Source organism: Meriones unguiculatus, chromosome X (assembly GCF_030254825.1).
Source record: "Meriones unguiculatus strain TT.TT164.6M chromosome X, Bangor_MerUng_6.1, whole genome shotgun sequence".
In the NCBI taxonomy this organism is placed as follows: domain Eukaryota; kingdom Metazoa; phylum Chordata; class Mammalia; order Rodentia; family Muridae; genus Meriones; species Meriones unguiculatus.
In genome coordinates, this window is record NC_083369.1 from 40,316,035 (window position 1) to 40,329,570 (window position 13,536).

Below are 13,536 nucleotides of genomic sequence, written 5' to 3' on the forward strand. Positions count from 1 at the left end.
TTGATGGGGGAGAGCCTAGTCCATTGTGGGTGGTGCCAATCCTAGGCTGGTGGTCCTGGATTCTATAAAAAAACAGGCTGAGCAAGCCATGATGAGCAAGATATGAGAAGCACCCATTCATGGCCTCTGCATCAGTTCTTGCTTCCAGGTTCCTTCCCTGTTTGATTTCCTGTCCTGGCTTCCTTTGGTGATGAAATATGATGTGGAGGTATAAGCCAAATACCAGCCCGTCCACTCCCCCACCCCCCGGTAGCTTTTTTGTCATGGTGTTTCATCACAGCGATAGAAACCCTCAGACCCTGGGTTATAGTTATTCCTTATCACAAAGAAAACAAACTAACAAACAAAAAGATTTAACTATCATAGGTTCCCTTGAACCTAATTTACAAAATAGGTATACTTTATTTAGCCTTGTGCCAAGACTTATTTAGATTTAGTCATATATTTACCATATTCTTTATTTTTTTCTCACAGGTACCAGTTTTCTTCTATGCAAAATATAAATTTAAAAACATTAATTTGGTGTGTGTATACCTGCCCATAAGACATGTAAGAAGGTCAGAGTACAACTATCAAGAGCTAGTTCTCTTCTTCCATTATGTGGGTCCAGTGGATCAAACTCAGCTCATTAAGCACCGTTATACAATAAGTCATCTTGCTGGCCATAGAATGAATCTTTTTTTGTGATGACATGATTGTAGGAAATTTTCTAATTTTTATTTGCACTATCTCTCATGTTTAAAAGATATTTTAGTAGTGATGGAGAGTTGGCTCAGTTGTTAAGAGTATGTATTACCTTTCCAGAGGACCCCCAGTTCAGTTCCCAACATCCACATGACAGCTTATAACCATCTGTAATTCCAGTTCTAGGTGACCCAATGCCCTCTTTAGCCCCTATGGGCACAGGTATGCATATGCACATATAAAATAAAACAGATAAAATCTTTAGGAAAAAGAAAGATATTTTAAAGATGGGCATGGAGTGTACTTTTGTAATCCCAGCACTTGAGAGACTGAGGCAGAAGGACTGCAAGTTCAAAGCCTGCCTTGCCTACAAAACTTGGGCTGTGTAGGCTAGCCTGGGTTACAGGAGACTCTGTTTCAAAATAAACGAAAACAGGGGCTTGGGAGATGGCTCAATGGTTAGGAGCACTGACTGCTCTTCCAAAGGACCTGGGTTCAATTCCCAGCACCCACATGGCAGCTCACAACTCCAGTTCCAGGAGATCGGATACCCCCACACATACATACAAGTAGGCAGAACACCAATGTACATAAAATAAAAGCAAATAGATAATTAAAAACAAACAAACAAACAAACAACCTAAAATCCCACTAAGGGCCTTTGAGATGTTGAGTGTTAAGGTTCGAAAATCCAAAACAACCCAAGCAGTTACAAGAGTCCAACAAAGCATGACCTTTATTTGAATTTCGCAGTAAAAAATAACCAGTCAGGGACAACACCACAGATGTGGGTGCTGACTGCATCTTCAAATGTTAGAATAATGTTAGTTAAGTATTTAAGCAGATGACAAAAAATTAAGAAGATGACAAAAATATATTCTATTCAGGCCAGTACTGATCAATCAGGGCCAAAGAACATACTTGGGAGCTCAACTGTAATCCCAAGCCAAAATGTTACAGAGTTTTTAATCCTGAAATTAAAAACATCTATGCCGAGTTATGCTACCAATCAGGATTTAGGAAGAGAGGACTTTCTTAGGAATATGTCTTTGTGGCACACTTATCCTGGCCCTTTTGGTTGGGTTATTGAACTATGGTGGGCAACTTGCTAAGCATGATGTCAGTTTCCCAAGTACATGTCTCTTTTTGCCAAGCAGGATGTCAGATACCCAGGGAGGTTTTAAGAACTTAAACTTTACCCCTAATCAAAATGGAAGTTTTATTCAAAATGACTTCAGTTTGGTTCCTTCTTACATTGAATATCTTTTTCAATTACTCTCCACTTTAAGTTTTTTTTTTAATTTGTGTGTGTGTGTGTGTGTGTGTGTGTGTGTACATGTGGAAGTCAGAAGACAACTTTATGATCAGTTCTTTCTACCCACATTTATGTGGGTTCTGGTGTTCCTACTGGGACATTTTGCTTGCCTCCATATTATGTTTTGAGATGAGGTCTTCCACTGAGTCTGAGACTTGCTGATTTGCGTAGGCTGGCTAGCCAGTGAACTTAGGGATCCTCCTGTTTTTACCTCCTCAGCACTGGTACTACAGATAATCACTGTCCTGTCTGTCACATAGGCACTTGACATTGAACTCATGTTCTCATGTTTGCATGGTAAGCACTTAATTAACCGAGGGAGCTCCCTGGCTCTGACTATTTTTTTTTTCCTGGGCATTTTGAACATTTTATATTTCTCTCTGATTTTTCTGTGGTTTCCATTATTATACTTCTAGGCATTGATTTATTTTGATGCATTCTTCTTGGGATTGTTTTTGTTTGTTTGGATTTTTTTTTTTTGCCTAAAGATAAAATTACAGCAGTTTGATTTTATGATTTTTAATTTGTTTTTGTTTTCATTGTTTTTAGACACTGTTTCTCTGTGCAGCCCTGGCTTTCCTGGAACTTACTCTGTAGACCAGGCTGGTCTCAAACTCATGGAGATCCACTTGCCTCTGCCTCTCAAGTGGTGGGATTAAAGGTATGCAGCATCACTGCCCTTCGTAATTTTTTTTTTCCTGTAAGTAAGTATTTTGTCTGCATACATGTATGTGTTCTTAATGCAGGCTTGTTACCCAAAGAGGCCATAAGAGGACACCAGATCCTTAGGAACTGGAGTTGCAGGCTGTTGTGGACTGCCATGTGGATGGTAGGTATCAAATTCAGGTACACTCTCTGTAAAATCAGCAAATGCTCTTAACTATTGACTCTTTCCTCCAGATTCTGATTTCATGATAGTTAATAAAAAGTTTAGTTGGGCTAGCAAGATGGCTCAGTGGGTAAAGGTATTTGCTGCCAAAACTAACAGTTAGTTCTGAGTTTGATTCCTAGCACCCATATGGTGGAAGGAGAGCACCATCTCCTACAAGTTGTCCTCTGATCTCCACACAAGCTCTATGGTGGATTGAATGATTATATCCTCCATGGACTCATATGTTTTAATACTTGGTCCACAGTTGGTGGAACTATTTGAGAAGGATTAGGAGGAGTGGCCTCATAGGAGGAAGTGTGTCACTGAGAGCAGGCTTTGAGGTTTAAAAAGCTCATGCCATTCCCAGTTAGCTCTCTTTGCTTCCTAATTGTGGATCAGATTTAAGTTCTCAGCTAGTCTGTGAACATTTCCTCCTGTGTTCTTATTGGGGCTATGATTCAGTCAGAAACTGGTAACTGAGAAGTCTTGGATGCATGTTGAAAAGCAACACTGGGATAGTTTTTTTTTTTTTTGTGGGGAGGGGTAAAAAGCTTATTAGAGGAATTATCAATTCACTGACAAAGAGACAACACCCTGGCAGGGCATTTGAGGAGAGTTCTAGGTCTAAGTACCAGAGACAGAGGTTCTGAAGAGAGGCACCAGAGATCTCCAGGCAGAGTTAAGGTCCTTTCTTAGAGCTCTCTGAGGAAGAGGGGTGGTGTATAGTACCAACCTGCAGATAGGCTCTTTGGCTTCCAAATGGAAGTTAGGGAAGGTAGTGGGGATCAGGATGTGTGGTGCACCTGGAAGTCTGTTAGAGATTAATAGAAAATGTCTTCAATAAGGGGCCTGTCAGTAGATGTGAGAAGAGAAGGGCTGCTGCAGGTACTGTGGCATGAGCAGCAGTCTGGTCTGAGTTCTAATACTGCATTCTTACAATAACACTATGGTGAATTGTTTTTGTTTATTTTGAGAAAGGGTCTCTCATGTTTTCCAGCTGTCCTTAAATGTGCTATGTAGTTGATGCTGCCCTTCAACACATGATTCCTATTGTCACCATTTGTGAAGTACTGAGTTCACAGGCATGTGCTACAGATGGCTTTCAGAGGGAGAATTCTAGAGGTGCTGTTAGAACATGAAGAATGATCCCCTCTGGTTGCTTCTCAAAGCCCAAGTGAGACTACAGGCTCAGAGAAGCCCTTCCCATATGTATTGCTGTTTCCTCTGGTCCTCCTATGTCCTCCTGCTCTTCAGCGGGTAGGTCAAGTCAAGCTTGGGTTTTGACCTTTTCTACCTGCAATTGGTTGGTGGCTCAGTCCCATCAGTGAGCCAGATTTGGTTTGAGGGAGGGCAGGAACAGGAAAGCATCTGCTTTTGTCTTCTTCTACTGGTAGACCAGATCCTACTGAGCTACTGTGATGGCTTTACTGACAGGTTGTCAGACATATGTGAAGATGTGGATGCAAATCACGGATTTCTGTGTGCCTGGGGTTCAGTCTGAATGGTAAGGCCAGGTGTGAAGTTTTTATCCACCTTAGTAATTTTCAGGCATGGACTATGATACTAAAAACTGAGCACTGTGTCTCTGACAGGGGACACAGGAAAGGCCTATTAAATTTCTGCCTGTTCTAACTTGGGTGAAGCCCTGAGAGATAAGCAGATAATAAGTCTCCATAGACACGAGAAGAAGGAGCTAAAGAGAAGACGGGTAAAGCCTTTTTACATCCCTGAACTGTTTGACAGGGAGGTGGGTGGGAGAGCTGGCTTGAGTATATCTGTGTGGACAAGGATATGAATTTGGGCTAGCTGCTGGCTTGGTCTAATGCTCCTGAGAGCTTTGAAAGGCTAGTGAGGAGTATTTGTCCAGGGAGCCCACAGGGCTTTGGTGTCCTGCATAGTCATCCAGGACCCTGTTCTTAGGACTACACACTTGTTGTGATATTTTGCAGTCATCATTTTAAAATCACTGATAAGTGCATCTGTGATAACTTTAGGTACATAAAGTTAGATGGGACAAATTGTAGCAATGCAGTAAGCAATGGGTGTACTGACTCTGCATATCCTCTGTTCTAGGGTGACAGCTGACAGTGCCCCATGAATTGAGAATTCCTATGATTCTAGGATGTGCAAGTTACCTCTGCAGCAGAATAAGTGGGCATTGAGGGACCCCCAAAGAATATACTACATACTTTCATTTACATATTTCCTTTTATTTAATATATATTTTTAGATTTCCTTCCTTCTTTTCTTTCTCCTCTCTCTCTTTCCCCTCTTTCATTTTGAGGATAGTATCTTGTGTAAACCCATTTGGCCTTGGAACTTGTTATATAGTTAAGGAGGACGGTTGTGAACTCCCAATCCTGCTTTAACCTCCAAATTGTAAGAATTATAGGCATGTGACACCATCATGCCTGTTGTTGGTAACAATTAATATTTACTATTGGTTTATCTTTTAGTAATGCTGCTGTTAGTCCTAAACAGCTGTATACCCAAATCACCAAACAGACACTAGGATTTATTTAATTAACCTAGAACACAATGCTGGGTAATAGTTGTTCCATCCTAAACCTTCAAGCCCACGTAGTTTCTATCATTCAGATTTCCCACATTATACTTGCTTTTTGTGATATATTAGGTCCAGTCCATCTCTCCACGTTGTTCCAAGACCTCTGCTCTTGCCTCTGTTCTCCAAGCCTCTCCTGCCCTTCTTCCCTCCTCTGCTTCCCACTTCCTATCCTTTGGCTCCTCCCTCTCTTCCTGCTTCCTTTCCCTTGCTCAACATTGAGGCTAGTTGCTTTATTTTGGCATGTTTACACAAAGTTGAGACAGGTGATGCTTAGAATAAATATCACAATGCAATGTCAGGATTGAAACCAGAGAGTGGGGGGAAAAATCAGCATTTGAATGAACAAGGGTAAAATGTATACATTTCAAAAGAACATTATACCAACACATGTCCCTGTTTTTCATTTTCATTTTACATTCTGACCACAGTTCCCCTTCCCTCCTTTCCTCCTAGTGCTTCCCACTTACCATCTCTCCCATCCACCCTCATTTCTCTTCAGAAAAGCGCAGGCCTCCCATGGATGTCAGTCAGCCACAGTATAACAAATTGAAGTAAGATTAGGTACCTCCTCTCCTTTTGAGGCTAGATAAGGCAACCCAGTCGGGGGAATGGGGTCTGCTTTTTAAAGAAAATTTTTTTTTAATTTTAATTTTTATTAATTACACTTTATTCACTTTGTATCCCCCCATAAACCCCTCCCTCCTTCCCTCCTAATTGTACCTTTCCTCCCCCTTCTCCACTCATGCCCCTCCCCAAGTCCACTGATAGAGGAGGTCCTCTTCTCCTTCCTTCTGATCTTAGTCTATTAGATCTCATCAGGAGTGGCTGCATTGTCTTCTTCTGTGGCCTGGTAAGGCTGCTCCCTCCTCAGGCGGATGTGATCAAAGAGCAGGCCAATCAGTTCATGTCAGAGGCAGTCCTCTTCCCAGAAAATGGTTTTATTTTATTTGTCTCTGTCTGTCTGTCTGTCTGTCTGCCTATGTATCATTGATTTTGTATGTGTATATGTACTGGAGTGGCACAGCAATCATGTGGGGGTCTGAGGGAAATTTGTAGGAGTCAGTCCTTTCTAATATGTGAGGCCCATGGATTGAATTCAGGTCATTAGACTTGGCAGTAGGCACCTTTATCGGCTGAGTCCTCTCAGTGGCTGTTTTTGTTTTTGTAACAAGTTCTCATTATAGCCCTGGCTGGCCTAGAACTCTCTAGGTAGATCAGGCATTAATTTCAAACTTGTATTAATTCTCCTTCTTTGGCCTCCAGAGTAACAATGGGATTAGAGATATGCATCATCATGCTTGGTATTCTTTTTAGTTTTAGAAACTATCTTTTGTAGCCGGGCCTGTTGTAGGCCTATAATTCCAGTTACTTACATGGCCGAGGTGGGAGCATCAGAAGTTCAGTGCCAGCCTGGGCAATTTAGTGAGAACATGTGTCAAAATAAAAAGTAAGAAAGGGCCTGGCATGATGGAACCTTCCTTTAATCCCAGAACTTAAGAGGCAGAGCTGGGTAGATCTCAGTGAGTTCTAGAGCTATATAGTGAGACTTTCTCAAAAACACAAAACAAAACAAAATGTAAGAAAGGGCCTGGCATGATGGAACCTTCCTTTAATCCCAGAACTTAAGAGGCAGAGCTGGGTAGATCTCAGTGAGTTCTAGAGCTATATAGTGAGACTTTCTCAAAAACACAAAACAAAACAAAATGTAAAAAGGGCTAATGGTATTATCCTGGGTTCAATAGCTAGTACAACAAACAACAGAAATCAAAACAACTGTCTTTTGACAGTTTAATGACATTTACCCTCTTATTATTAAAAAAAAGTTTTTAAGACAAGATCTCAAATTTTCACTAGTTGGCCTGGAGCTTGCTATGTAGACCAGACTATCCTTGAATTTACAGAGATCTGCCTACCTTTGCTTCCAGAGTGCAGGGATAGGCAGTGCCACCAAGCCCAGCTCTAAGCCCCCCTCTCATTTTTTAAGCAGAGGGATAGCTCTCCCTTTTTTTCAGTGCCAGGGCTCTAACCCAGGGTCATGGGCATTCTAGGTAAATTCTAATGAAGTTCTGAAATATCCTTATTTTTGAATTCTTTTTTTTTAGAATGTTGATATATTTTTAAATTTTTATTAATTACAGTTTATTCACTTTGTATCCCAGCCTTGGCCCTTCCCCCCCCCCCAAACCCTCCCTCCCTCCCTCTTCTTCTGCTATGCCCCTTTGAATTTTATTCTACATATTTATTTATGTATGTGTGTGTATATGTGCAGGCATGCACATGCCACAGTGTGCATGCAGAGATCAAAGGACAAATTGAGGGAGTTGTTTTTTTCCTTCTATTATGTGCATTTCAGGGATCAAACTGAGGTTATTAGGTCTGGTAACAGGTGCTTATAGCCACTAAGCCATTTCACTGGTCCTTCCCTCAGTTTTTTGAGACAAGGTCTTGAATATTGTTCAGGCTGACTTTGTCCTATTGATCCTATTGTCTCTGCCTCCACAGTGCCAGGATTACTGGTATAAAACATCTGACTGAGCCAGGCATTTGGTTTTGTTTGTTTTGTTTTGCTTTGCTTTGTTTTCAGACAGCTTGTTTCTCTACTGTAGCCCAGGTTAGCTTAGAACTCACCATGTAGTCCAGGCTGAACTAGAACTTGGGCAGTTCTCAGGAACCAGTCTCCTGAGTAATGAGATTCCAAGGCATGAGGGCTGACTCTTCAGCCAGGCACCTAAACATTTTTATTATGTGTGCATGTAATAATATGTGTATATATGGGTGTGCACGTGTTATGATGCACATGTGAAGGTAAGAATCAACTTTTGTGGAATCAGTGGTTTTCTTGTCTTACATAAGTTCCAGGTATTAAACTTGGGTCACTGTGCTTGTGTTGGGCTGACAGGCTTGTATTTGATTGAACTGATTTTACCTGCTGAGCCATTTAAGCAGCCCTCAGCCAAGGCAATTTTACTTTGAATGGGATTCTGAAAACTTTATACCCTAGCCGGGTATTTTAGAGGTCCTTGTGGGCATTCTGATAGGATTGAGCGCCATAAACAGAGACTCCTCCAGTGTAGGCTCTTGGCCTCTTTCTTACTGGCTCAGTACCACACACCCACATTTACACAGACTAAAGGAAACAAGCTGCATATAAGCTTGTGTATTCCTTTTTATTTGTTTATTTTTTTGAGATAGGGTCTCATGAAGCCCAAGTCCTCCCAACCAAAGCCACAAAAACCCTTAAAAATAACCAAACAACAAAACCTGGGCATGGTGCTACACTCAAGAGCAGTGGTTCTCAACATTCCTGATGCTGTGACCCTTTAATACATTTCCTCACATTGTGCTGACCACTAACCATAAAATTATTTCATTGCTACTTCTTAACTGTAATTGTGCCACTATTATTAATTGTATTGTAAATATGATACTCAGGATATCTAATATGTGACCCCTAAAGGAGTAGTGACCCACAGGTTGAAACCTATAATCAAGAGAAAGATAGGAGGATCAGGAGTTCAAGTTCATCTTCTATTACATAGCAAGTTTGTGACCAGCCTGGCTGTATGAAACTCTGTCTCAAAAACAACAGCAACAAAACAAAGTACCCACTGAAAATACAGTTAAAGCAAACAGAATTATTAAATACAAGCTACTTTCCTTTGTTTTTAATTGTCAGTTTTCTTTAGTGTTTATCAAAGTCTCCAGATCTATTCTTACACCTAGTGCATTGAATTACCTTTATGTCACTGTCTTAGTTTGGGTTTTATTGCTATGAAGAGACACCATGACCATGGCAACTTGTAGAGGAATTTTAATCCAGCAACATGGCTGCTCTGATCACATCCAAAGACCTTCTAGGTCTGTGTGATCCAGCTGAATGCAAACATGCCCTTAATATACACCCTTAATCCCAAACAATGAAGGTAAAGTTAGTTTGTAGAAGTCAGCACCCGTATTTGAAAGTGATGCCTAATTGAGAGGGAGAAAAAGTGACAAATCAGAGAAAGATTTGGCAGAATGAGTCAGAATAAGTTATGCCCAACTTGCACGAGAACAGAGAAAAGGAGTCTACTTAAGGGAGAGTGGGGCAGAGAGAGGAGAAAAGGCAGTTTTACCCAAATGGTTGTACAGAGACAGGTTGCAGAGAGAGAACAAGCTAGACACAGGTGAAGACCGAATGAGCCAGAGAATTAGAAGGAGCCAGAAAATTAGAACAGATTGCTAGAATTAGTTTGAGGTCAAGCAGAGCAATTCAGTTAGAAACTGAGAGAAGCCAGTTTGAATCAATCAGCTTGGAGAGGAGTTTGAGCCAGAACAACTGAGTACCAGCCAACCAGTGTTCAGAAAGAGCTAGAAAGGGTGAGCTTATTCAGCAGTAAGTCTCAGAGGCTGAAAGCATTCTGTATGGAGGCTGGAAGCTTCCAAGACTAGGCTAGGCCTAGGTTAGCAGATGGAGGCAGTAAGCCTCCCAGACAGCAATTACATCAGACAAATAAAAGTTACTTTTACATCAACTCTTATAAAGGAGTTGGCTTACAGTTTCAGACATTTAGTCCATTATCATTATCATCATGGTGGGAACCATGGCAGTATACAGGCAGACATGGTGCTGGAGAAGGAACTGAGAGTTCTACATCTGGACCTGCAGGCACCAAGAGGAGACTATGTGCCACGCTGAGTGTAGCTTGAGCAAATATGAGACCTCAAAGCCTACCCCAACAGTGACACACTTCTTCCAACAAGGCCACACATACTCCAACAAGGCTACCCCTCCTGATAATGCCACTCTGTATGGCCAAGCGTTTAAACATGTAAGTGTATGGTGGCCATTCCTATTCAAACCACCACAGTCAAATTTCCATTCTTCATTTTAAATTCTGAGATGGGATGCTTATGTTTCTAATGCTGGCCTCCACTTTGCTATATAGCTGAGGATGGCCCTGAACTTCTGATCTTTCTGCCTCTACCACTTTAGGGCTGGAGTGATAGGTGTGACCTCAGAGCTGAGGTGACAGTGGACTATCCTCACCTTTTACTTCTATCCTAATATTAAGCAAGATCTTAGGTGACAGTTGAGAGTCTTTCTGTGTTTTTGTATTCCAGAGTTGAAATGGCAGCTGAATGACTTCTCCTATTCCCTCATTCTGTCCAGCATAAAGACCAAATTCTTGGATTTCTCTTGAATGCTATCACTTGAATCTTCATTTCTTATTTGTGTGCTGGAGCTGAGGTGGCCTTTGCTGTCTGCTGAGCTTCATGCCATGCCCCTGAAGTAGAATAAGGTAGAAAATACCAAATTGTAGGTACTGGTGTATTTATTTGTGTAGTGATTGACCTAAAGCACTCTGTGTACTGCCCATCTGCCAAGCAGGACTTCACTTGCTGCCTGGAACAGAATGACCTGGAGGAATAGCTGAAACAATGCATCAGTGCCCTTAACAACCTGCTGTTATGCTTCTGCCAAGTATGCTTCTGCTTCTGTAAAATCCTGCAGGCCCCACGTCATGGTTTTAGGGTATAATATGACCCATACCCAGAAAGACACGCATGGTATACACTTACTTATAAGCAGATATTAGCCATATCTACAGATTAACCATACTACAATCCCCAGATCTAAAGACGCTAAACAACAAGGAGGACCCTAGTGAAGAAGCTTAATTCTCATTCAGAAGAGCAAACAGGATAGATATCGGAAATGGCAGAAGATAGGGAATAGGACAGGAGTCTTCAACAGGGGTCCTCTGAAAGACTCTACCCATCAGGCTATTGAAGCAGATGTTGAGACTCATAGCCAAACTTTGGGCAGAGTGCAGAGATCTTATGAAAGAAGTGGGGGATAGAAAGACCTGGAGGGGACAGAGCTCCACAAGGAGACCAACAGAGCCAACAAATCTGGGGGGAGGGGGGCTGCAGAGAATGATGAACCAATAAAGGACCATGCATGGAGAGGACCTAGACCTCCTACTTAGATGGAGCTGATAGGCAGCTGTCTCCATGTGGGTGCCCTAGTAATGGGAGCAGAAGATATCTCTGACATGGACTCTATTGCTTGCTCTTCAATTACTTCCCCCTGGCAGGGCAGCCTTGCCAGGCCACAGAAGAGGATGCAGGCAGTCCTTATGACACTTGATAGGCTGGGGTCAGATAGTAGGGGAGGAGAACTCCCCCTTTCTGAGGACTAGGGGAGGAGGTGCAATGGAAGTTTTAGTTTCTTTAAAAACTCAGTTATGTTATATAAATATGTTTTTGTTTTAGTCCCAAGTATGGGATATTAGTTGGTTTTTAGTTTGTGCACAGCTAATAATTGTCTTGTGCGGGGCATTGTCTTTGCCAGCTGGTAACAGCCTGCCTCATCCTGCATGGAGAGGGGCATGGTCTAGGATTCTGAGGATATAAATATGAGAGCCCAGAAAGAGAAGGTGTGGCACGCGGTAGTGATGCATGGCCAGTGGCAGTTTGGAGAGACCAGTGATGGAAACAGACAAAGAGAAATGTTTCAGCACAGCGGATTGGAGGATACTGTGTGCTGCATTTGCTGTTGACGGAGATTGGTATAACATCCAAAGAACCCATTGACCCTAAATAGCCAGAAGAAGTAAAGAGGTCTGCACCTGCCTCTTCCCACTAATTTTCTCTCTCCTACCTAGGGTTTGGAGGTTGGAAGGGAGAGGCTATAAGGAACACCAAATAAAATAGAGTTTAAAAATGAGCCCAACAAGGGGGGTGGGGGAAGAGGGAGGGAGGGTAGGACCAGGAGAAGAGGAGGGAGGAGCTTCAACTGGGATTTAAGGTGAATAAATTAAAAATATAAATTTAATAAAAGAAGAAAATGGCCACACTATCACTATCTATCAGGTAAGGCAACAGCAGAATGTCCTCACTAGAGCTTTGGCTTCTTTTTCAGTGCATGTTCATTCACAGTCACCTTCATATGCCTTCTGTACTTCAGGCTCCCTGTACTGACCCTGTATACACAGGGATGTTATGGCAGCAGGTCCCTACTCCCAAAGTCTGCTACATCTCTTGAAGTCTGTAAAAGTTGGGTTACAATCTGAGGGTTTCAACAGCACTCTAAGCACCAAGAGCCTCTGCATGGTCAGGATGATTTTCTTGTGCCTTTGCTTTAATACCATCCTTAGGCCAATGTCTGAGGCAGTGAAGACCCAGCTCCACCATTCAAAGTGGTTGAGGATTTAAAAGGCTCTTTTCCAGGAGCTGGCATGAGGCTGGTACCCCTTGGTGGTTTGTAGAAGAGGCTTGGAGGCATCTTTAGGGAAAGCTGGGCAAGATTCTGCCATTTGGGGGCTTTTACATCATCACAAGCACTTTATGAAACCTGTCTACTCATAGCCACATGGCTACTGTACCAGGAGTCAAGAGAAATCCTCTCTTTATCATGGAGTTAGAGAAACTGTGTGGCCTTTTGTCTAATCATGGTGAGCAGAATGATATTCACAAGAACCATAGGAGATGACTGTGTGGAGGTGGTATTGAGGGCTCAGTTGGGCTTTGTGCTCTGTCCTCAGGAAGCTATTCTGCTGTATTTATCTGCTTTCTCCTGGGGTATAGTAAAAGTGGTGAGGCTAGGTTGGAAAGCCTCCATAGCTCAGCTTACAACTGTGAGCCCCAGAGGACACTGGGGCAACCTTGGCTTGCTGGTACATACATCTCAGCCATAGGTACCAGGAGGATGGAGAATGAAGGCAAGACCCTGTACTAAAGCTTGGCCTTCAGTTCTGTCCATGGAGGCCTGCTGGCTGCTCTGGAGGACCTTGTTTAGAAGTGTAACTGTCAGCTGGGCATGGTCATGCACACCTGTAACCTCAGTACTCTGGGAGGCAGAGGCAAGCGGAGTTTGAGGCCAGCCTGGTCTACAAAGTGAGTTCCATAACATCTAGGGCTGTTGTTACATAGAGAAACTCTGTCTTGAAAAACAAAACAAAACAAAACAAAAAAGTCTGTCACGCTTGAAATGAATGAAAATATTCTATAAGGTAGTAATAGGTTTCTCTGCTGACATAATTAGCCAATTCATGCTGAATTAAAAGTATAAAAGCAGGTTGATTTGGGAACAGTTCTTGGGTGGTTCATTAGTCT

The 13,536-nt window shown here is 42.2% G+C and overlaps 1 protein-coding gene across 6 annotated transcripts in view; it reads left to right on the plus strand.

Moving 5' to 3' along the window:
- Ikbkg (inhibitor of nuclear factor kappa B kinase regulatory subunit gamma) overlaps window positions 1-13,536 on the plus strand; it is a 64,148-nt gene that overhangs the window by 3,025 nt on the left and 47,587 nt on the right. For all 6 annotated transcript variants that reach the window (XM_060375586.1, XM_060375591.1, XM_060375585.1 and 3 more), the window contains exon 2: window positions 2,746-2,828. In XM_060375586.1, the coding sequence (XP_060231569.1) occupies window positions 2,820-2,828 (9 nt within the window). In that variant the 5' untranslated portion in view covers window positions 2,746-2,819. The remainder of the gene's footprint in view (window positions 1-2,745; window positions 2,829-13,536) is intronic.